Source organism: Notolepis coatsorum (assembly GCF_963971535.1).
Source record: "Notolepis coatsorum genome assembly, chromosome: 12".
In the NCBI taxonomy this organism is placed as follows: Eukaryota; Metazoa; Chordata; class Actinopteri; order Aulopiformes; family Paralepididae; genus Notolepis; species Notolepis coatsorum.
In genome coordinates, this window is record NC_140176.1 from 105748826 (window position 1) to 105775481 (window position 26656).

The 26656-nt window shown below is 42.3% G+C and overlaps 1 protein-coding gene across 2 annotated transcripts in view; it reads left to right on the top strand.

The window, feature by feature from the left end:
- The window catches only part of mtrex (Mtr4 exosome RNA helicase), a 167301-nt gene that overhangs the window by 74036 nt on the left and 66609 nt on the right, over nt 1-26656 (top strand). For both annotated transcript variants that reach the window (XR_014620366.1, XM_084326549.1), the window contains exons 16-17: nt 14516-14666; nt 21295-21467. Coding sequence is in view for 1 of the 2 variants with exons in the window: in XM_084326549.1 (XP_084182675.1) it covers nt 14516-14666; nt 21295-21467 (324 nt within the window). In the remaining variant the exon portion in view is untranslated. The remainder of the gene's footprint in view (nt 1-14515; nt 14667-21294; nt 21468-26656) is intronic.

The window sequence follows — 26656 nt, forward strand, 5'->3', positions numbered from 1 at the left end:
CTGGAAAACGATGTTTTTTTTATTTAGATAATAACGTTATATTGTGCATTGGAAATACAAACATACTTAAAATGAGTAAATATTATTAATTTTAAACATGTTTATATTATTTATAGGGCTATAAAACACAAAAACGAAAAAGTTTTATTGTCTTCTCTGATTTAACAGCAGCTGGCCAGCAGGGTGGGTCGGCGCCCTAGCGCCCCTAGTGGTAGAGCCGCCACTGGCTTGCACTCTGGCCGTCCGGTGCCCACCTCTGCGGTTGATAACGCTAGCCAAGTTAGCTGTACACACATACACAGTGGGCCAGTTGTAGGGGTGTAACAATGCATAGCAATGCATCGATCCTACTTTGCAATATTTACAAAACATGACATTGTTTTCAAACTCTAGCCATGGGGAAATGTTTAGCCAATTCACGTTAAATTTGTATGTCTTCCCTCCGGCTCCAGTGGGTGTAGCTTCGCTAGCTACAGTGGCTACATTGGGTGCTACAGTGGGTGTAGCCTCGCTAGCTTGGCCAACTTCGCTAGCATGCTGGCTAGCGTCAGTATCTTGGTTAACGTTAACCATCACCTCTGTAACATGAGCTGCCTCGCCTGACTTCTCATTCTCCGGTATCTTTCGCGCAAAATAAAATTGAATGGGCTTCAACATGGCTGTATTGTCTGACTCAGAGACAGACAGTGACGCTGATCATTACTTTCGGTTTCCAGTCGCGTGACCACAGGAAACTCTACTGTGATTGGAACGTTTATGCGGCTGTGAACTGTGGGACTTGTAGTTTTTTAACGATTCTCGCAGCGGAGAAAAAAAAGGACGAATGAGGCTGTACTCTGCACTCGCCGGCCCCACTCGCACACCGTGCGAGTACTTGATTTTGCAGGTTCGCACGCACATATGTTTAGGGGCATATGCGAGCAATATGGTCGCACTGTAGAGCCCTGTGTCTGTGTCCCTATTGACCACTCGTATGCCATACACACCAGCCACACTGCACCACTTTTTGCCCCAAGATTTGGTACACTTTCAGAGCCGCGGCTCCGAGCATGGATCAGCTACCTAGCCACCAATCTGACCCACACTAACAGTACGTTATATGTTATTTGTGGTGCAGTTATATAAGAATAGAGCTAAGCTAGCTAGCTAGCCACCAATCTGACCTTACCTAACAGTAATGTTATATGTTGCAGTTATAGTAACTTATAACTTAAATTATAATATTTGTTAAAGGATTTAAAGGGGCTATGCGTTATAAATGTCATTTTTCAGTCTCTAGCATTGTATTATAGTAATAGGAGTTCGTATCAATGTGTTTTTGGGCCTAAATACTATATTGACGAATTCCTCAGCTACAGCCCATCCCCTGTTTGCCTCTAGTAAATCAGGTCATGTTGATTTGACGAGCTGGGCAACGTCACAGGGCGCTGTTTATAGCGCAAGGTGATGTGATTGGCTGTGTGGTTTTACCTAATGCCCGCCTCCATTCTTGGTACCTGGAGCCGATACAACCTGGAAACAGAAATTGCCGTCACTCGCCTCAATTTCACGATGAGCAGCAAACCCCGCAGATGTAATGTTCCTGGTTGTAGAGCTACCGATTTTCCGATGACTAATGACGAAATGCTGCCGGCGATCACATGGCCTGACGGTAGGATACTATTCCCCCAAATTACAGCTGGATTGGACATTGTTTTAAAACCTAACGTGATCGATCACTGACATTGGCTACCTGAACGCACACTGTATTGCTAATCAATAATACTAATCGGCGTTCCCCGCCGCCCCCATTTCATCCATAGATGCTCTGTAATAGTCCGGATGCTACGCAGTTTGTTTTATTTCATTTGTATATATACAGCAGAAATGGCGTTTGATATAACGGCGCCAACGTTTAGCCTATTATCTAGCTCCCGGGAAAAAAGACGAGACGAAAAGTGCGATAAACCATATATTCACGACGCTATAAAATGACAACCAACCGATGGATTTTTATTTTCTTTAAGCCATTATGAAGGCACGGTTTATGCACTCAAGTGACAATGAGAATGGACAGATAGCAATACTATAAATTATATATATAGCTCTTAGAAAGTACATCGGTTTGTAAACAAACCTCTGTCCTCTGGCCTATAAATCGACGCAAGACTGGTCGCCAATGTTTTCGACGGGCCGCGCGCGACAGAAGTACACAACTATTATATAACAGTAAGTAACTAATAGTGCAATTAATCAACTTACCAATCGGAAACGATGTAACGTAAGCCTCGATCGCTGTTGTTTGGGGGTTAGTGTCAGTACAATCTAACGTTAGTGAGTGTGTGTTTTCGACGGGCCGCGCGCGACAGAAGTACACAACTATTATATAACAGTAAGTAACTAATAGTGCAATTAATCAACTTACCAATCGGAAACGATGTAATGTAAGCCTCGCTGTAGCAAATCGCCTTCTTCTTCTTCTTCGGGATCAAACTGTGGGTCGCTCTCTGGATCCCAAACATAATGTACATCCATGTTGTATTAGTTAGTAAAATCGGTATATGTTTTTGCGTGTCGAAATAAAAACCTGAAACCTAAGACCTCAGACCTCTACCTGGATGGAATGACGGGGAGATGGGCGGAGCTATTTGGTGGGTGGCTGTCACTCAAAGTGTGGGTGGAGCCAAGCCAATAATAGCCTGATTTCATGAGGCTGAAAAATGCTGGTTTTGAGTACAAGATTAGAAATATAAAACAATGATTATTTTTGGAATAAAAATTACACATGTGTTACATAGACTCACAGGAAGTGTGTAAAGTTGCCCAAATAGTGCTAGGAATAGCACTGCATGACACCTTTAAAGGACCAAATTAAACTGTATGTAATAATGTACAGGTTCAATTATATGAATCAATTGTTAATTGTGAATATGAATTTATTGTGTGAAAGTAAAAAAAATAATATATATATATATATTTTCTACCTGTTTTGACCTAGCCTGAATCATTAAAATCCAAAAGTTGCCCAACCAAAGCTCTTTTGGTAAATTAACTGATAACAGACCATAGTCTCGACTTATTGGGCCTCACTGAGACATGGCTTGAACCTAATGACTTTCTGCCCTTAAACGAGGCTTCACCCCCTAATTTTAGTAGCTCCCATATCGCACGCACCTCCAAGAAAGGAGGCGGAGTTGCTCTAATTTACGACTCTAAGCACAACTTTACATCCGACGCAAACTAAGTTTTCCTCATTTGAGGTGCTCCTGTTGCGTCCCTCTCCCCCCAACAGAAAGTGTGGCGGTCTGATTCCTACCTCCACTGCATCCTTTGTTATGGCTGTCCTTTACCGCCCCCCAGGCCCTTACACCCTCTTCCTAGATGAGTTTTCCACTTTCACCTCTGAGCTTGTTACGCGCTCAGATAACATTTTAATTGTTGGTGATTTTAACATCATTCCAACAAAACTCTAGATCCCCTAAATAAGGCTTTACCGACATCATTGACTCAGTCGGTCTCATTCAAATCGTTGACCCCCCTTGAACACCCTTGACTTAGTCCTAGCCCGCGGTCTCACTGTGTCAGATTTGACCGTTTCTCCCTATGTTCCTGCTCTCTCAGACCACTACCTCATAAAATTTAAAATTGATTTGACGGTTTCTCGCCCAGACAGTGTAGAATCCTACATGAGCCGTCGTATTAACGCCTCAACTGTCTTTGAATCCAGCCATACGCTATGCTGCCTTGAAAACGTCTCACTTAGTGCCCTCTCTAAATTGGTTGGCGCGGCTAAACCCTCAACCTGTCTGTTTGACCCTCTTCCAGCAACTCATCAAAAAACTCTTTCCAACTCTAGGCCCTGCCCTACTCAATCCCTACTCAATATCTTCAACACCTCCTTGTCTACTGGCGTGGTGCCCCTGGCCTTTAAATCAGCCGTCATTAAACCACTACTTAAAAAACCGAACCTCGACCCTCTAATCTTAAAAAATTACAGACCCATCTCCAATCTTCCGTTCCTATCCAAAATATTAGAACGGATTGTCGCAACGCAACTTACTGACCATCTATCAAACAATAATCTTAATGAATCTTTTCAATCTGGCTTTAGAGCCTTACACTCCACCGAAACGGCGGTTACCAAAGTCACAAATGACTTACTGCTCTCTCTTGACTCAAACCTAACTTCTGTGCTCTTTATTGCTTGATCTCAGTGCAGCCTTTGATACTATCGATCATTAGATTCTTCTAGGTCGGCTTGAGAATCATGTTGGCATTCGGGGTCACGCACTTGCTTGGTTTAAATCTTATTTAACTGATAGAACACACTGCGTGGTCTATAATGATTTAGCATCTGAGACCCTCCCAGTGCAATGCGGGGTCCCACAATGCTCTGTCCTGGGCCCTTTGCTATTTTCGATTTACATGCTACCCCTCGGCAATATCATACGCAAATTTGGCATAAACTTTCATTTTTATGCTGATGACACTCAATTATATACCTATTAAGCCAAATGATTCCTCCCAATTACAAAATCTTGAGGCTTGCCTGCTTGCCGTAAAAAAATGGATGTCGCAAAACTTTCTACTCCTTAATGCAGATAAAACTGAGATGTTAATTGTTGGCCCCCCCAAACCACAGAGGCCTGTTTCAGGACATCTGCCTCAACTTTGATACTTGCCATGTATCCCAGAGCTCCACCATAAAAAAACAAATTTTTAAATGGGCTTGCACCGCTTTATCTATCCGATCTCATCTCTCAATACTCGCCCGCTCGTGCTCTGCGCTCACAAAATGCAGGGCTTCTATCGATTCCTAGGCTTAAAAAGAAATCCACCGGCCACAGAGCCTTTGTCTACCGCGCTCCCTACCTGTGGAACAAATTACCTGCCGTCGTCGGGGGCGCCTGCTCTGTCGAAGCTTTTAAATCCCTGCTTAACACTTTGATTGCCTAAGGCTAAATTCATTATATACCATAGGTTGCCGGCTCTATTTGTCTATGGAGAAGTACCCCTTCTTTGCATGGCTATAACTTTTTAAATTCTATTGCTACATTGCCATTATTAGGGCCCATTCAAAGTCCTATATGTATTGTTCATTGTGTAGCAACGTTAAACTTTTTCATTCACATATTCATAGTAAAGTATGGTCTAATGTATAAGTATGTTTTCATCTCTTTCTGCAGCTTTCTCCAGAACGTGATCTATAGCCCCAAATGCATTATATTGATGATGAAATACAGTTTGATGGCAATCGGGGCGATATAAAAAATTTCAATTGGACGTACTTCTAGAATGATCTACGTATGATCTGATGATGACCGGATGGGCGGGGGATCGTTTATAATTCCGTGGGCAGCGTTATATCATTCATCTAGTGTGGGTCATATGTTCATCATAACAGTTTATATGGAACACGATCAAAAATAACTCTGGATCTTACCGGATCTTCCTCGCGCCGTTGGACGATCAGCGTGGTGTAGACCGTTTTCGATTATGGGATGTTTATCCTGATGAACCATTTCCAGCTTGTATAATACTATATACGTCCAAATCATGTTGTTTATCGAGTTATTGGCAATGGATCGCTATATATTGTGACGAGCCAGAGTGCCGGCAGCCAAACCGAGTGCCCGGAAGTAATATGGCCGACCAGCACAACCTCCACAGCACTTCCTGTTTGGCGATTGCGCCGATCGGCCACCAGATGGCGCTCCTGAACCGCCAGAGAGCTCAGTGGGTCCTCCTGGTGGATCTCAGGCCAGCGGAGGGGAAATATGAATCCGATCACAGATTTTTGAAATATTGATATTAAAGACGCTGTAAAGCGTCCTTCGGCAACTTGAGCATGGCCGGGAATGACGCTGTAAAGCGTTTCCCGGCAGTTAGTGTTAAGACTCATCTTTTCTCTCTCTCCTTCAACCTACCCTGATCTCACCTGGTCCGGGCCTGACCCTTAGATTAATCTGTCTAGTTTAGTTAGGATGTCTATTTGCTCCCTTGTTTGCTTTTCTGCAGACATAGGAGAACCTTTTAACCTCTGTCTCTGTCTTCACAATTTTCTTATATACTATGATTCTACTGTCACCATGTATGCATATGCTCACTACTTGTATTTATTGCTCAATCTCCGCCCACTACAAACATGGGAACTCTCTAACCCCCTCCTATTGCTAGGTATTAGTGAGTTTTTCCTTACCTTCGCGTGGGGTATGTCTGGGAGTGTTGCATTTATTTTATTTTTTGCATTTATTTAATATTTTTTGGACCTTATGGTGTTCTTGTTTTGTTCTTGACTTATTGTGATGTTTCTTCTTGACTTGTTTAAAGAAGAAGTGTACAGCCCATGGGGACATTAACGTGTGTTGTCGGGCCTTACAAATACATTTGATTTGATATAGATTTTACCCTAACTTAGACGGAACGACCCTATCATGACCCTGTTAGACAGAACGACCCTATCATGACCCTGTTAGACGGAACGACCCTATCATGACCCTGTTAGACGGAACGACCCTATCATGACCCTGTTAGACGGAACGACCCTATCATGACCCTGTTAGACAGAATGACCCTATCATGACCCTGTTAGACAGAATGACCCTATCATGACCCTGTTAGACAGAACGACCCTATCATGACCCTGTTAGACAGAACGACCCTATCATGACCCTGTTAGACAGAACGACCCTATCATGACCCTGTTAGACAGAACGACCCTATCCATGCAGGGCTCTACAGTGCGAGCATTTCACTCATTTGCTCAAAATTGATTTGTGCGAACCTGAAAAATCATTTAGGAGCACAGTGTGAGAGTAATAGTTTTGCGTAGTGGGCGTGTCATTGCACAATTCTCATTTCATATTAGACACAGAGCAGCGCGGACCTTAAATGACATCTAGCTATTCAGCCTTGCGTTCGACAGCTCTGTGACGACTCATCTCGCGAGTCACGCTGTTTCTATGTGCAACGAAAACTCTGCGCGCAACCAACGGGTCCAATGGTCTAACATGCTTGTATACCCACATTTCGCTAAAACTAGGGATGTGCGATATTGGCTTTTTTACCTATGCCGATATTGTCCAACTCTTAATTTCCGATACCGATATCAACCGATACCGATATATTCAGGGTTTCATAATTTCAGGTAATTAACACTTTAATCGCCAAGGACGCCGTTACTCGTCATTCCCCGCCATGCTTAATCTGCCAATGACGCCGTAACACGTCATTGAGATCAATATTTCAAAAATCTGTGACGGCAATCATATTTCTCCCGTGGAGACTTGAGATCTACTGTTGATCCCCTCTCAACTCTCCAAAGGTTCAAGAGCGCCATCTGGTGGCCGTTTGGCGGATCGCCCAAACCGGAAACCGGAAACGGAAACTGGTGCTCATCCAAATTCGGTCCGACCACTCGCTATAGCTCCCGGGACTCGAGCTCGACACAATGGATAGCGATCCGTTACCAATAACTCGATAAACAACATGATTTGGACGTATATACTATTATACAACCTGGAGATGGATCGCATATTTCAACTTCCTATAATAGGAATCTTTTTGCTTCACGCTCATCGCCCAACGGCCCGAGGAGACTGGGGTAAGTTTCAGCGTTTAATTTTTACCGTGATCGATACAAACTGCTCTAATGATCATATCACCCACACTACATGAATCATCTGACGTTGGCCACGGAATTATAAACGACCCCCCCCCCCCCATCCGGTCAACATCAGATGATAAGTAGTAACTTCTAGAAGCACGTCCATTTGAATTTTTTTATCTGGCGCTGATCGCTATCAAACTGTATTTGATCATCAATATAATGCATTTAGGGCTATAAATCACGTTCTGCAGAATGCTGCAGAAAACGATAAAAACATATTTATACTTTAGACCGTATTTTAGTATGAATATGTGAATGAAAAAGTATAACGTTCCTACATCCTGAACGATATAATTGACGTTGAATGGGCCATAGTAATGTCAATTTAGCAATACAATTTAAAAAGTTATAGCCCTGCAAAGAAGGGGAACTTCTCCATAGACAAATAGAGCTGGCAGAGGATGGTATAAGGATGTACATAAGCGTGGCAGAGAAAGGGTTAACATTACATATCTCTTGTTGTGGAATTAACACAACATTATGCATACCTTTGACAATAAATAAAATCAGAATTTGTTCTTACTTGCTTGCCTGGGTAAATAAAGGTTAAATAAATGGAGCCGATACCGATAATTTCCGATATCACATTTTAATGCCAATATCGGCCAATAATATCGGACATCCCTAGCTAAAACCTTAACTAATGTTAGCTGCTAACGCTAACAAGTCTCTCTCTCTCTCTCTCTCTCTCTCTCTCTCTCTCTCTCTCTCTCTCTCTCTCTCGCCTTTTTTAAATAAATTCTTTGCTTAACTCTGTATGTATACTCAACATGACCGTAAACGAGGGAAATTAGTTTAAATAAAGGTTTGAAATGAAACACACACAGCTCAAAGAGCAGCACAACATGTTTTTATCTTGGTCTTGATTTACAGAGATTTATTTTTACCCGAGAGGGAAACTAGTCACGGATTGTCATTTGAATGAGTTATCTGGCCAGTGTGCTGGGAGTAAACATGGTTCCTCTGCTCACATGGCAGCATGTGACCCTGTTGTTCTCCACGTGAAGCTGCTTGTTGGCGTCATCATAGCGCCTGCCTCTTACCTCCCAGAGGCTGTGGTTTCGCTGTTTGTTCTACGCCAAGACCCAGACGGTATCATTCACTCATTACTATTCCATCAGTTGGGGTTTGGCCTGCATTCGTTCACATCTCTTTACACGTGTTTGTGTGAGCTCTTTACACCCAAATGAGGTTTAAGTTATTCTAGTATATATATACATTGTAATTATATTCGATTAGATTAAAATGTATTGTCATCAGGGCGGTTAGGTGGTCGAGCGGAGATTGCGTTCGTCACCAGCCCCGGAGCTGTGAGCTTGGTTCGCCTGTTCGAATCCAGCTCACAGCTCCGGGGTTGTCACCAGCTTGGCTGGCCGTCTGCACTGATACAATTGGCTGTATCAGAGGGTGGGAGAAGCTGGCGGGGTGGGTCCGGGTCGTTGTAAACAGCGACTCCTACAGTTCGGTCGGGGCGCCTGCTAAGCGCGGATTGGACGTGAGGGGGATAATGTGGTCCTCCCACACGCTACGCCCTCTCAATGAGAATCCGCGCTGCCAGGTGAAAAGAAGCGGTGATTGGCTGGACGTGTGTCGGAGGAAGCACGTGGTAGCCTCCACTCTCCCAAATGATCTGACTGGGGGGGGTAAAGCGCAGCGACCAGGAAGGGACTGGGAATTGGAATATGACTAACATTGGGATGGGAGAAAATCGGAGGAAAATGGAGGGGGAAAAAGACCAATAAAAAAAAAAAAATTATCGTCATCGTGCAGCACAAGTACAGTACAGTCTGCATCAGTACGTCTGATGCAGACTGCATGGAAGATCATAGGGGTGAAAGGTCACCCATCCCTGCAGTCTATTTTTGAAGAGGCTACTCTAAGGCAAGCCAATAGAATTGTCTCGGACCCCTCCCATGTCTTACATGCCGAGTATGAGCTACTGCCCTCTGGGAGGAGGTTTAGAGTTCCACGCTCTAGACTAAACGGGTTTAAAAACTCCTTTATTCCGATCTCAGTTAAACTTTTAAATAGTGCCAGATAAATGGCCGGCAATTATGGAATAACCGATATTTGGTTGTTATATTATAGATACTATTACTATATAATATATATGTGGTGTTGCCAGACATCCTTCTATGCAGGTACTTTATTGTACTTTATTGTACTTTATTGTATTTTTTATATTGTGTATCTCCTCTGTTTGGAGTCAGTTGTGTTGTGTCATGTCTGTATGTGTCTGTGGCTGCAGTGTGGGTGTAAGCCCAAGACAAATTTCCCAGCTGATGGGACAATAAAGTGACTCTTGACTCTTGACAACGAAAAGGAGTTGGCATCTAACCAGAGTACAAAGTGAGAGTGCCTGACCACTAGGGGTGTAACGGTACGCGGATACGTACTGTACCGCCTCAATGTGGTCCTCCGGTACAGTACGGGCTGTGCACGAGCGATTGCAACGGTATGGAAACTTTTTTTGCGGAACATAAATCCCCCCGGCCCTAATATAACGTGCACAACTAACGGACGTGTGGGGAGGCGGGCCGCTGACGTTACTATTGCACAGCACGGGAGCTCCTGTGAGCACATAGCTTAACTACATTTCTCAATAGTGTTGCTCCTTTTAACCAAGTAGCGTTATTTGTAGTATAGACCCAAGTAGTTACTCGCTACTGCCCGGAGAAACTGGACTGCTAAATAAAGATTAAAGATCTAGCGTCATTGATGCTATTCAATATTAGCTAAATAGCTAACAAACGAAATACAATGTATAGCATAGCTGCCTACAACACACAATAACGTTAATACAATTACATGCATCATTGTTTACAATGAACGGGTGGGGCTAGTCAAAGGACTGGACACGGGGACAAGTTAAACATGAATTAATTTATTATAACACTCGGGTAGTTTCGAGTCGTGCCTAAGTACGCACACAGCACAGGGCTATTCTATACGGCTTTGGTGCTTCCTCCTCATCGTTGATTGCCTGTAGTAGCTGCATCTAACGTTAGTAGCTAACGTTAAAACTAACCTAAAGTTAGTTGTTCACCAACAATCAACATTTGTTTTATCATTAGCTCAAAAACACAGAACCGGACGAGACAAGTTGTCGGCTCAATACGTTCTGCTAGGCAGCTGGGATAATAACACCAATACTTCCGCTCCGGTCGGTGGGCTTCAAAATAAAAGTCTAAAACACCGGAAAAGCTCCGGTCGGTGGGCTTCAAAATAAAAGTCTAAAACACCGGAAAAGACGTTTATTTTGTACAGCGTTTTCCTCCACGAGTACTCGAGTACATCATGTGATCAACCTCAGCTCAGTCAATTATGGCCAATTCGTTTTATATTGTTTAATAGTTAAATAAATAGATAAATGAAAAGCAATTTTTTATCCCCCCCACTGTACCGAAAAAATACCGAACCGTGACTTCAAAACCGAGGTACGTACCGAACCGTGGATTTTGTGTACCGTTACACCCCTACTGACCACATATATATATATAAAATGTGTGAGTGATTTTATTTTATTTTATTACGGATCCCCATTAGCTGGTGTCATAGCAACCAGCTAGTCTTCCTGGGGTCCACACAAAAAAAACATACAAAAACAATTATTATTGCAAAACAAAATTATTAAAAGTCAGTACTCTACACACAATGCATAATGAAACTAACAATTAAGATGGCTAAAATTACATGCAAGCACAGAAACAGAAAAATAAATATATACTTTACAGTGTTAAATACAATTTAAGATTATTTTAAAAAGTGAATCTACTGTAAATGCAGCAGAGGTTTTGAGGCAGGTTATTCCAATGAGTTAATGCTCTAAAAAATAAAAGATCTCCTTAAAGCGTTGGTTTTTGGACCTGGCAATTCTCATCCTCATGAGTGCTCATCGTAACATGTTATGGGCTCACTACGTCAAGTCGTTCTCTATGGAGCAGCCCCAGATTTGACACTAGAATTACACCACAAATCTGAGGGGATCTCTCTGATTTATAGCTTAACCCTTTCACTGCCGCACTACCAAATGGTTAACCATTTCACTGCGACAATACACAGAAGGTTAACCCTTTCACTGCCACACTACAGAAGGTTAACCCTTTACTATCACACTACCGACGGTAACCGTTGGTAGTGTGATAGTAAAGGGTTAACCTTCTGTAGTGTGGCAGTGAAAGGGTTAAGGAGAGGGTGGAACATGTTGACTCAGAAGGCAGAACAACATAATGAGAATTCTTGAAAAAGGAGTACATTTTGGGGAAATACACTTATTTGCCATCTCCGTCACAGTCGGATAAGAAGATTGATATCGGTTTCATCTGTGTGTGTGTGTGTGTGTGTCCAGTAGCCCCAGAGAGAGAGGTCCAGGTGCTGCACGCTAACCTAGGGTGACCAAACGTCCTCTTTTACCCGGATATGTCCTCTTTTCCGGGGTGTCCGTTTTATTTTTTTTAATAAATTCATGCAAATGTCCGGCTTTCAAAGACCTGCGGTGCGTAAAAAGACGCTCGCCTGACATATCGTCATGTAACTCGAGATAATATGTCCTATCCTCTAATATTAAATAAGATGTCCTCTCCTCTAAACCCTCTGTTAAATAATTATGTCCTCTCCTCTAACCCATCTGTTGTCTCCCGCAGGGTTCAGCCTGTTAAGCCTTAAGGTCCCCCTATAGGGGACTTTTCTTTTCTTTATCATACATCGATCAATAGGGACCGTATTAGATCCCCAATTATCATATCATGGGGTATCATTGCAAAGCCACACTCATTGGCTACAACCCTGTGCAAAGATTTTCGAGATCGCCAAATGATTGACGGCGCTAGAGCCCCGGGAGTCGGGTGGTAATGTGTACTTTTGCGTACTTTGGGGCACGCCTCACATATCGGCATGTAACTCAAGAACCGCTGAACGGATTTTGTCACCTGAAAGGGCAATCGATAGGCAACAAATAGGGCTTCTATTAATCAATCTATATATTGTATTAAAAGAAATGCACACCCGAGCCACTAGAGGTCGGCAAAGAATCGTCCACATGTGGGCCCTTGGATGTTAAGAGGTCAATGTTTTTAAATATTTTTTTTGTAGCCAAGAGTAAAGACCATAACCCTATAGGGATGGGTACCGAATTCGGTACTTTTGAGGTACCGAACCGAAACACGCCGGTACTACCGAGTATCGAATCAAGTGAGAAACAGAAAAAAAAATATTTTTTATTAATTATTTTTTTTACTTTTTTTTTTTTTTTACTTTTTTTTTTTCATGTCAACGTTCACACGCACAATATATGCTTACCTAGGATTTGACTTGATTCAACAACAAAGCAGTCGGAGCAATGACAAGCCGAAAACTGTCGAAATTGTAGTTATTTGAAGTTTGGATTTTTTTTTCCGACTGAGGTAGGTAAAAAAAATTTCGACAGTTTTCGGCTTGTCATTGCTCCGACTGCTTTGTTGTTGAATCAAGTCAAATCCTAGGTAAGCATATATTGTGCGTGTGAACGTTGACATGAAAAGAAAAAAGTAAAAAAAAAAGTTTTTTTTTTTTTTTTTTTTAAGTACCGAAAAAAGGTACCGTTGGGTACCGGTATCGATTCACAGGTACCGGTACCGGTATCGGTTCAAATGTGAAAGGTACCCATCCCTATAACCCTATCAAAAACATTAGTCAAAGTGTATATTTTCATTTTTACCGATGTTTTATACGATTTATCGGAAATACAAATTTATCGGAAAATGCTAATTATCGGAAAAATCGCAAGAAATGACTAAAGCCAGCCAGCCAGCCAGCCAGCCTCGCAGATGTATCATTGTAAACGCTCATCCTGCCGGAGTATTTAAAGCCTGCCCGCACGGCTCGGATCGGCCCAGAAAATAAACTACATAATTTATAATGGAGTGCAATACCGTCTGGAAGGCGTAGGTGGCGGTATTTGCCATTTTGCGATTTCAGACCCATTCCCAATGATAACATCAGGCTGGATGGATAAAAAATGTATGGATATAGCTAATAAAAGAAATAACGATTAAAACCAGAGTTTTCTCGTGATTGGCGCTGAACGGCGAGTTTACCCAACCTTTCTCGTGACTGGCGCAGAATGAGTTAATGTATCGCGTAATTTCAAACATGGAATTAAGGAATATCAAAATAAAAGCACACGTTGTTGAACTTGATCATGCATAATAATTAGGGATGCTCGATATTGGCTTTTTTACCGATACCGATATTGTCCAACTCTTAATTTCCGATACCCATATCAACCGATACCGATATAATATATTATTCTGGAATTATTCTGGAATATTATATGCAGGGTTTCCCCCCCCCCCAAAAAATTGAATAATTTCAGGTAATTAACATTACATATCTCTTGTTGTGGAATTAACACAACATTATGCATACTTTTGATAATAAATAAAATCAGAATTTGTTCTTACTTGCTTGCCTGGGTAAATAAAAGTTATAGAAATGTAAAAAAATAAAATTGAAAACCGATACCGATATTTTCCGATATCACATTTTAATGCCGATATCGGCCGATAATATCTGTAGGCCGATAATATCGGACATCCCTAATAATAATAATAATAATAATAATACATTCGATTTATAGTGCACTCTACTCCATTTGGAAACCATATTTATTAGAACATTTAATTACACCACTATTTTATCAATACACATTTATAAAACAAGGCATATTTAGCCAGAATAGGTTGCCAGAACATTTAAAAAAAAATCATAATATATATTTTTTTAATATACGTTTTATTTACTTGCCAATGCGCGACCCCACTGTCACCTATTTGGGTCGCGACCCGTAGTTTGAGAACCACTGCTCTAACCCCTCTCTCCCTCCCGCAGGGCTCAGCCGACCCCCTGAACAGTGCCTTCCACCTGACCTACAACATGGTGCTCAACCTGTTGCGTGTGGAGGAGATCAACCCGGAGTACATGCTGGAGAAGTCCTTCTACCAGTTCCAACACTACAGGGCCGTGCCCGGCGTCGTGGAGAGTGAGTATCCACTCTCGCATTATGTACTACGACTAGGGATGTCCGATATTGGCATTCAAATGTAATATCGGAAATTATCTGTATATGTATAAAAAAAAAAAAAAATCCCTTTACATTTATTTTACCTTTATTTACCCAGGCAAGCAAGTAAGAACAAATTCTTATTTTATTTATTGTCAAAAGTGTGCATAATGTTGTGTTAATTCCACAACAAGATATATGTAATGTTAATTACTAGGGGTGGGAATCACCAGTTTCATCACGATACGATATCGATTCTTTGGACACCGATATACGATATTTGCCGATATCACAAAGTCTGCCACGATGCGATTCGATTCAGGTGCCTGCGATCGATACGAGACTATATCATATACTCATTTAACACAATCGGTAACATTTAGATCAACAAAAAAATGGCAACTAAAATATCATTTGACATTTTAATTTTTTAGCTCTTCCAGACATTTAAATGAAAAACAATCTATTGTTGTCATGTATAGATTTATTATGTATTATGTTTTTTTATGTTTAAATTAGGGCTGGGCCGTTAACGTTACCATATAACATATTTTATTTTTATCTGACATGTTTTGGTCTTAACTTGTTTCAATATATATATATATTTCTGAAAATAAATGACAAAAAGTAAGAAAAAATTATGCGTTTTGGAAAATAGCTCTTTATTTGATTATCATAAAAAAGTGTTTTCTATACAGAGATATCGACATCGGAGCAATATTAATATCGGTATCGGCCACAACTTTTACATCCGTGCATCACTATGTACTACGATCAAAAGTAGAATGTTAAAACACTAATGAGGACAATATAGTTTGTGTATCTTGTGTACTGGTGTAAGACAACAAGTAGTGCATACCTTTTAAGGTAGGGTGGAGCAGTTCACAAACATCACGGTACGGTTCATATCGCAGGTTGCTGTTCTCGGTTCGGTATACGGTTGAGCGGGGAGAAAGAATGCCATTGCTAATTCAAATAGTATTTGGTCAAATTAATACATTTATAAAAGTTTTGCATTAGCTGAAAGCATAAGGAACACATACTTGTCTATTATCAATTCATTGTTAATTATTAGGGATGCACCGAATGGGAAATTCTTGGCCGAAACCGATACCGAAAATAGGAAACAGTTGGCCGAATGCCGAAAGGCCGAAAATGATTAATATAAATATATATATAATGTATTTCTTTTCAGCTACCTGATTATGGCAAAAGACATGATTATGGCAAAACTTAACTTAAATAATATTAATAATCACTATTATGGGCTCATAAAACATTTATTCAGCACTTTTGAATGCATACATTAATTCCAGACTGACTGCTGAAAGATTGTACAATTTAAACATTTTCTTTTTGCATACAACAAAATGTGCATTAAAGTCAAGTGCATTTTATTTTCTCTGTAGGATAACTACAACAAAGTGCATTCAGAACAAAGCCAAGGTGCTTTAAAACTGCATAAAGATCTGCATAAAGACACACACATGAGAGGGAGAATAGCTTATAGCAGACTTAATGATGTTACTGTAGTGGCTACTGTCATAATTCACGGCGTTCCTACATGGAAGGACTGTTGTATTTACTATATCTCCCGTGACTCTGCGGGGGATGCCGTAGCTTACGAGAGACGGGTCAAAGAGGAATGGAAGCAGTGTTAGCTAGCTTAACGCTAACGTTAGTTAAAAAGGTTTTAACCGCGACGGGCATATAGTAATGGCGAGGATATAAAGCATGTTAAAGACGCATTTATTGGATGCGTTGCTCGCGGAGTTTACATAGAAACAGCGCGACTCCCAAGAGGAGTTAGTTATCACAGGCTGCAGAACGCAGGAAGAGCTGCCAAGCTGCTCACGTTATACGTTGCGCATGCTATGTCTGTAGCTGCGTTTTGATTACGTCATCACAACAACACTTTAGGTTAGGAACGTTACGTAACCCTGTTCTTTGACATTCTGTGATATATTTTCGGTGCTAAAACCCTTTCGGCCGAAAGCCGAAAGTGCCTTTTTAACCATTTCCGGCCGATAATTTTGGGTGGCCGAATATTCGGTGCATCCCTATTAATTATAGGTGGCTCTCATACGTGTCTGAAGAACCTCTTTCTCCTTCCGGTGTAATCAAAGCTGTCATCATGAGCCAGCCTGGTGACTTGGCTCTGGAGGTTGTAGGACTAAACCATATAGTGCTGACATTGTTTATGAATCTCTTGACTGTCGAGACGCTGGTTCAGCACGGGGGGAACATCAGGTGCCTGCTGGTGGTGGTATCTCAGCTGCATCACGAGGCGACTGGAGACCGCGTTTCATCATGATTATCTGGAACACGCTCTTCACTGCATGCGTCACGCTACTAAAAGCAATATCATTTCTAAAATCTCACCTATTACTTGCTCCACAATGGTGGAACGAACTTCCCACCACAGTTAGGATAGCCGAAACCCGTCCAATCTTTCGCTGTTGACTAAAGACACACTTCTTCAATGTCATGCACTCTCATGCACTCTTCCACTAATTAATCTTCCTCGTCTATATTACGACCTACTATACTAATGTCTCTACTACTAGTATGCACTCAACACTGCAGTGCCCACGTTTAAACACTGTTTGTCTGATGAACATTGTTACTCAGCTGAAAGAGTTGTACAGAACTTCTAAGTCGCTTTGGATAAAAGCGTTCAGCTAAAATGTACATTTTTACTAAATGTAAAAATGGAAATGTATTACTTATCCTTTCTGAAATTAAACACCATATTGACCCCAATATAAGATGGCCTTGATTATTTATATATATGTTTTTTACAAGACTCATTTTTGGAACGAGTTTTTGACGATCAAATATATATATTTTTTTTATAACGAAAATTAGTATAGCCTCCCTGGCCAGAATGTAGGCCACCGGCAATATGATAATATTCAATGTAACACTTTGAATAAAACAAGGTAGGTATATTAGATTAAAATGTATTGTCATCATATAGCACAAGTACAGTACAATGAAAATAAGCTTGGCATCCAACCAGAGCAAATGTAACCGTAAAGTGCAATGGTAATATACAATGTACAGGTGATTAAACTGGATATAAAATATATACATGAGTACTACAGAGTAATAGTGCTAGTAATCAGATGTATGTACAATGTTATAGTATTATTATGTACAGTGAGACTGGTATAAATACACTATGGTAGTAAGTCATACTATATATATTATTTTAAATGTATTTATCTTGTTTACATAACATAAAAATGCAACAAAGTATTATTATGTTGTACAGTGATACTGATATAAATACACTATGGTGGTAAGTCATATTGTATATATTATTTAAAATGAATTTGTCTTGTTTACATAACATAAAAATACAATTAAAGAAAAATGTACATGTTATTTACCATTTTAATTAAACTGTAGACTACTGGTAGGCCTATTTCTAACATCGGTTATATATCAGAACTAGAACCAGAGGTTATATTTCAATTAGACTGCCTCATTAATCACCATGATTTCAAAAAGAAAAGTGGAATTCTAACTCCTCCTCGGTTAACGTGGCCTCACTTTGAACCACGTGAGACCTGCTGGTTAGGGTTAACGTGGCCTCACTTTGAACCACGTGAGACCTGCTGGTTAGGGTTAACGTGGCCTCACTTTGAACCACGTGAGACCTGCTGGTTAGGGTTAACGTGGCCTCACTTTGAACCACGTGAGACCTGCTGGTTAGGGTTAACGTGGCCTCACTTTGAACCACGTGAGACCTGCTGGTTAGGGTTAACGTGGCCTCACTTTGAACCACGTGAGACCTGCTGGTTAGGGTTAACGTGGCCTCACTTTGAACCACGTGAGACCTGCTGGTTAGGGTTAACGTGGCCTCACTTTGAACCACGTGAGACCTGCTGGTTAGGGTTAACGTGGCCTCACTTTGAACCACGTGAGACCTGCTGGTTAGGGTTAACGTGGCCTCACTTTGAACCACGTGAGACCTGCTGGTTAGGGTTAACGTGGCCTCACTTTGAACCACGTGAGACCTGCTGGTTAGGGTTAACGTGGCCTCACTTTGAACCACGTGAGACCTGCTGGTTAGGGTTAACGTGGCCTCACTTTGAACCACGTGAGACCTGCTGGTTAGGGTTAACGTGGCCTCACTTTGAACCACGTGAGACCTGCTGGTTAGGGTTAACGTGGCCTCACTTTGAACCACGTGAGACCTGCTGGTTAGGGTTAACGTGGCCTCACTTTGAACCACGTGAGACCTGCTGGTTAGGGTTAACGTGGCCTCACTTTGAACCACGTGAGACCTGCTGGTTAGGGTTAACGTGGCCTCACTTTGAACCACGTGAGACCTGCTGGTTAGGGTTAACGTGGCCTCACTTTGAACCACGTGAGACCTGCTGGTTAGGGTTAACGTGGCCTCACTTTGAACCACGTGAGACCTGCTGGTTAGGGTTAACGTGGCCTCACTTTGAACCACGTGAGACCTGCTGGTTAGGGTTAACGTGGCCTCACTTTGAACCACGTGAGACCTGCTGGTTAGGGTTAACGTGGCCTCACTTTGAACCACGTGAGACCTGCTGGTTAGGGTTAACGTGGCCTCACTTTGAACCACGTGAGACCTGCTGGTTAGGGTTAACGTGGCCTCACTTTGAACCACGTGAGACCTGCTGGTTAGGGTTAACGTGGCCTCACTTTGAACCACGTGAGACCTGCTGGTTAGGGTTAACGTGGCCTCACTTTGAACCACGTGAGACCTGCTGGTTAGGGTTAACGTGGCCTCACTTTGAACCACGTGAGACCTGCTGGTTAGGGTTAACGTGGCCTCACTTTGAACCACGTGAGACCTGCTGGTTAGGGTTAACGTGGCCTCACTTTGAACCATGTGAAACCTGCTGATTAGCCGGATCGTCCGACGGTCCTTTGAAGGCCACGGCGAGCTCAGTGTTTCATCTCGAGAGTAACAAGGAATCCATTGATACCAAATACAGTCGGGTCCATAAATACACACTAGTCTTGACTCTGTCCACCACAAATCAAATTTATTTGTAAGGCCCGACAACACACGTTAATGTCCCCATGGGCCAGACACGTCTTCTTTAAACAAGTCAAGAAGAAACATCACAATAAGTCGAGAAGAAAACAAAAACACCATGAAGTCAAAAATAAAATGTTAAATGAATGCAACACTCCCAGACATACCCCACACGAAGGTAAGGGAAAACTCACTAAAAACCTTAGAAAGGGCCGTTCAAGGGGGGATCTCCCTTCCTAAATGTCGGTGATATAGTAGTGTTGCTATAAAACAGGCGAAACAGTTGGTAAGCCACGATGGACTTGAAATTAAACAAGATGTGCTTTAAGTGCAGACTTTGAGCTTTAATTTTTTTAAATTCCAAATCAGGTGAACAGTATAGCCATTACAACAGCTTTTAGGGGACCACAAGTAATTGGACAAACAACTAACAATCATAAATCAAATTGTCACTTTTAATACTTGGTTGCAAAACCCTTTGCAGTCAATGACAACCTGAAGTCTGGAGCTCGTGGACACCACCAGATGCTCCGCCTGGCCTCTACCGCAACTGTTCCTATTTTGTTCTTGGGGCATTTTCCCTTCAGTGTGGTCTTCGGCCTGTGGAATGCATGCTCAATCAGTTTCAGGTCAGCTGATTGACTTAGCCATTGGAAAACATTCCACTTCGGGCGGCTAAGTGGCACAGTGGGCAAGGCGCTCGCCACTAACGCAGGAGATGCTGGGTTCGAGCCCAGCTCTCGGCATTGCTACCAGCTTGGCTGGTCGTTCATACTAATACAATTGGCAGTGTTAGAGGGTGGAAAGCTGGTGGGTGGGGATCGGACGTTGTGGACAGTGACTCCTACAGGTCGGTCATTTAGCTCTTTTTTCTATGTGGGAAAAAAAAATATGACCGCTGGAAAAAGGGTCTGGGACCACACTCAAGGAATACGTTGTGTGCTTATTAAAATAAAAACGATATTCCTTGAGTGCGGTCCCATACCCTTTTTGTACTTGTGACTTACTATTTTTGGACTATGCACCTGTCTGAGCGCAGTGGTTACCTTCTCTACTTCCAATGACAAAGATGTTTCCCGCAGGATTTTGTGAGACTGTGGTGGGTGAACCTCTGACCCTCTAGGGGGGTCCGGGGGCATGCCCCCCCCCCCCGGAACTTTTATAAATTTTTTAAGTTAAATGCATCAATCTGGTGCACTTCGAGAGCAAAATAAAGAAGCTAGATCTATGATGAACTTTGTGCTCAAAACACAATCGACTAGAGCAGACATTTGAGCCATCAAAGAAATGAAGCAAAAGTGGTTACCTGTGTTGAACTGGTTTATTTTTTTTAGAAAATAACAAAAATATACTGGATTACTATTATGACTACTACCACTGCCAATACTACTGATACATCCCTATTGGCAAACTTTATATTTAAAAAAAAATAATTTAAAACATTTAATCCTTCATTTATTAATATTTTTTTTTGGGTTCATTATAAAACTGTGGCGGGACCAATTAGACTGGTAATGGGTAATTAATGGGAAACACTGAAGCTGAATCTGAATCTAACGGTTCTGTCCGGTCTCTCCTGTGCAGAGATGCAGAAGCTGGAGGAGCAGTACAACGCCATTGAGATCCCCAACGAGGAGAACGTGGTCACGTACTACAAGATCAGACAGCAGCTGGCCAAGCTGGCCAAGGAGATCGAGGAGTTCGTCCACAAACCCAAACACTGCCTGAGCTTCCTGACGCCCGGGCGCCTGGTCAAGGTATGTCCCACACATACACAAGCTCCACCCCAAGCTCCACCCCTTCCCAAGCTCCACCCCTTCCCAAGCTCCACCCCTTCCCAAGCTCCACCCCAATTCAAGGTAAACTAGAGCTACCATTGTGGCTCTTTAGGGTAAACTAGAGCTACCATTGTGGCTCTTCAAGGTAAACTAGAGCTACCATTGTGGCCCCTCAAGGTAAAATAGAGCTACCATTGTGGCTCTTCAAGGTAAAATAGAGCTACCATTGTGGCTCTTTAGGGTAAACTAGAGCTACCATTGTGGCTCTTTAAGGTAAAATAGAGCTACCATTGTGGCTCGTCAAGGTAAAATAGAGCTACCATTGTGGCTCGTCAAGGTAAACTAGAGCTACCATTGTGGCTCTTCAAGGTAAACTAGAGCTACCATTGTGGCTCTTCAAGGTAAACTAGAGCTACCATTGTGGCTCTTCAAGGTAAAATAGAGCTACTGTAACTGAGGGGTACAATTCCCTGACTGTATTGATAAGTATGGTATCATTAAACCACTACCGCTTGATGTACTTTAACTTCTGGCCATCCAGTACACGATATCTAAGTATGATGAACACTTTCCCACATATGAAACCAGGTCCACACAAATATAACAGTCGAAGGTTTAATATAGCAAAAGGTATATACAACATTCACTTAATTACATTTATGATTTGAATGCACTTGTAAGGCAAATGAGTATTCGTAGGCAAATCAACACTGAATGTCCAATCTCTGGTTACGCAGGAAGCAAGTATACAACCTGGTTCTTTAGGGAAACTATAGCGATGGTACTTAAGGATTATAGCGGGATACTAAAGGGGTCCTGCTGGTTGTAAGTCAGTAAGGGGGGGGGGGGGGGGTTTGGAGAGCCGTCAGCTGCATCCCATCTGGCCAACGATTCCTGGGGAGAATTCAGGTACAGAAAACAGTGCCCGCAGGATCTTGATCCACAGATGAATACACTTGGGCCCTCTTGTAGACGGTAGCTGTAGGTCCACAACGAAGGAGAAGCGAGGCGGCCTCGGTCTGGGTTGAGCGCCGTCTCACCTGGGCTCCTCTCGGGGGTAATTCCAACACTCACTGGCGTTGGCTGTTATCCGCTCCACAAATCAAAGCACCCAAAGCAAATAGATATTCCATGCCGTATAGGCTCAGCAGTCGTCCGGGTAGGTAATCCAATGTGCAGGTCCACTCGTCCTCGCCCAGAACTCCTCGGATGAAAGCACCACGCGTGGTCTGCCCAGCCTGGTTAAGACTCTAGATAACGCGAGGAACGATGGGGGTGCTGCTCACTTTAGAACTTTAACCGAACGATGCACCATACATAATAGACTATTATTAACTTAATAGAAATACGTCCCACTCGACGGTACAGTGCCAAACTATGACAATTCAGCTATGAATTTACACGAGGTCTCAATGCCTATTCTGGGGCCAAAATAGGCCATACTGCACCACACGTGGGTCGTGGGTGAGGCTTCACGTCTGTTACTAGGTTGGAGGGTAAAGGACTAATGGACTAAAAGAAAGTTCTACTTTACTTGCGCCCTATTTATATGCACGGTGAACAAATAGTACCATTCGTATTTCAGTAGCCGTATTCCTACGCGGAACCGGGGCTAGTTGGGACATGTTCGTCGGCACATGTTCGTCGGCACTTTGTAGTCAGCCAGAAGATCCTTAAGAACTTCTACTCATGTACAATAGAGAGCATCTTGACCGGCAACATCACCTCCTGGTTTGGGAATAGCACTGCACAAGACCAAAGCAGACTACAAAGAGTGACACGTTCAGCCGAACGCACAATTGGAGGGGGGCTCCCCACCCTCCAGAACATTTACTACAAGCGTTGCAAGGGCAAGGCTAAGAGAATCATTAAAGACTCCAGTCACCCGAACAACTGCCTCTTTGAACTGCTGCGGTCAGGCAAGCGATACAGGAGTCCCAAGGCGAGCACAGAAAGACTCAGAAGAAGCTTCTATCCCCAGGCCATCAGGCTGCTAAACGAACAATGAATGAACACTACACAACAACAACCACCAAACGCACATAGCACACACATCCACACGCACACACTCACTTTAAACAAACACACTGTAGCACCCACTCCACACACTTATAGCACACACCCACTTTAAACAAACACACTGTAGCACCCACTCCCCACACTTTATATTTATGGATGAAGGATTGCACTACAACTCGTACACCTTACTGTAAATTGTACCTAAAATTGTACCTCATCCCATTTCTGCTTTGCACTAGATAGTACTGTACATTAGTACACTGCATAGTATTGTGTATTGTATATTATATGGTAACTCAGAACATTGTACATATGTCTATACCGAACACTGTGACCTCATTTTCTTCTTCTAAATTCATGCTATATTATGTTATTATGTTATTTGATACTATCTTGTCTAGCACAGTCTCTGGAGCGTAACAGTAAGAAGCATTTTGTATGAAAGTATTCTGTACTTCTGTATGACAACTATTAAAGAACTTGAACTTGAACTATTGAACTTGACTCAAGGGGCCTGTCTGCTGGCGCCAGGTTCTTGTCCAATGAGAGAATGAACTATTATGGGCTGTAGTAGACTAAAGGGATATTCAGTGTATATGTACAAAGAATATACAAGGGATATCAAACGATATACAAATACTATTAAATATATATCCATAAATAAATATATATATTCGGTTTAATCTCTTTCACAACAGCTACCATTGTGGCTCGTCAAGGTAAAATAGAGCTACCATTGTGGCTCGTCAAGGTAAAATAGAGCTACCATTGTGGCTCGTCAAGGTAAAATAGAGCTACCATTGTGGCTCGTCAAGGTAAAATAGAGCTACCATTGTGGCTCGTCAAGGTAAAATAGAGCTACCATTGTGGCTCGTCAAGGTAAACTAGAGCTACCATTGTGGCTCGTCAAGGTAAAATAGAGCTACCATTGTGGCTCTTCAAGGTAAACTAGAGCTACCATTGTGGCTCTTCAAGGTAAAATAGAGCTACCATTGTGGCTCGTCAAGGTAAAATAGAGCTACCATTGTGGCTCGTCAAGGTAAAATAGAGCTACCATTGTGGCTCTTCAAGGTAAACTAGAGCTACCATTGTGGCTCTTCAAGGTAAAATAGAGCTACCATTGTGGCTCGTCAAGGTAAAATAGAGCTACCATTGTGGCTCGTCAAGGTAAAATAGAGCTACCATTGTGGCTCTTCAAGGTAAAATAGAGCTACTGTAACCGAGGGGTACAATTCCCTGACTGTATTGATAAGTATGGTATCATTAAACCACTACCGTCTTATGTACTTTAATTACTGGCCATACAGTACACCATATATATAATGATGAACACTTCCCACAATGAATCGGTTCCACACAAAGTTGTAATTAAGTACCGTACTTTTCGGACTATAAGCCGCGGCTTTTTTCCCCATTTTTCGGCCCTGCGGCTTATATAGCGGTGCGGCTTATATGTGGACAAAACCCGAAAATCGAAATATTGCTTTTTTTACTGCATTGAAATGTTATTTATCCCTTATTTGCTAAACTTAATACAACTTGTAAATGAGTTAATTCTTGTTATTTGTCCGACGCAGCACACACACTGACACACAGACAATTGTTCAGCCTATTTATTGATGTGTTCTCTCTGCTGACTGAACGGCCTGCACCACTTAGTGTTGTTCCACCAGAGAGAGTGGAGCTGGTCAGTCTCCTGCGCTCCGCTCTCCTGTAACGCCCTTCATGACATCATAGAGGGAGATGTAGGCTCCACTCCTTATGGTAATTGAACATTAAAACACATGCGGCTTATAGTCCAGTGCGGCTTATATATGTACACATCATTCAATTTAGCTGCTGCGGCTTATAGTCAGGTGCGGCTTATAGTGCGAAAAGTACGGTATTTATTGCAGCAAAAGGTACATAATATACTTCTCTATTTCACTTTGAATGCGCTTATAAGGCAAAGGAATGTGCGTAGGCAAATCAATAATGAATGTCCATTCTCTGGTTACGCAGGAGGTAATTATACAACCTGAATCTTAGGGAATTATATCTATGGTACACTAGTAATATATAGCGGGAGATACTGGAAGGGTCCCCCCGGTTGTAAGCCAGCAAGGGTAGAGGATCTGTCGGTAATAGAGTCTGGGTCAACGATGATAAGGAGACTCCGAGTACGGGAGACGGTGCAATAAGATCTTGATCCACAGACGAATACAGCTGTTCTCCGTAGCCTGTAGCTCCACAGGGAAGAAAGCTAGCCTGCCTCAGGCTCTCTGAGGCGCAGACTCGACGTGGCTCCTCACAGGGTAAATCCCACACACGTGTGGGCGTCGGCGATTCTCCGCTCCATTAATCACAGGACCAAAAGCAAATATAATCCAGCCGTAAAGGGCTATGCAGTCGTCGGGTAGATAATCCAGTGTACATGTCCACACGGTCCTCGTCTAGGGCTCCTCGGGTGAAAGCGCCATGAAAGCAGCCCAGCCTGGATAAGCACTCTAGCTGATACGAGGAAAACGTTGGCGATGCTGGTCACTGTAGAACTTTAGCCGCACGATACACTATACACAAATAGACTATTACTGACTTAATAGAAATATGTCGCACTCGACGGTATAGCGCCAAACTCTGACACTTCAGTTATTAATTCGCACGCGGTCTCAATGCTCTATTTGGGGCCAAACAGGCCATACTTCACCGCACGTAGTGTCGTGGGTGAGGCTTCAACTTATTGGGTAACAACACTTCTGTATTCACCTGCGCCGTATTTATACGCTTAGATGAATAAACTAGTACCAGCTTTATTCCTGTCTCATATCCTTGGGCAATACCATTCTTGTCCAGGCATGTCCCCGGCGGTGACTTTGAACCTGACTTTGGAGGCATGGCCTTGGCGCCTGTGGACCGCTGTCCAATAGGAGAATGAAATATTATGGTCTGTACTAGGCTAAAGGGATATTCCGTGTATATGTACAAGGAATATACAAGGAATATCAAACGATATACAAATATTATGCAATATATATCAATCAATAAATATATATATTCGGTTTAATCTGATCCTTTGTAACAGCTACCATTGAGGCTCTTTAGGGTAAACTAGAGCTACCATTGTGGCTCTTCATCGTAAAATAGAGCTACCATTGTGGCTCTTTAGGGTA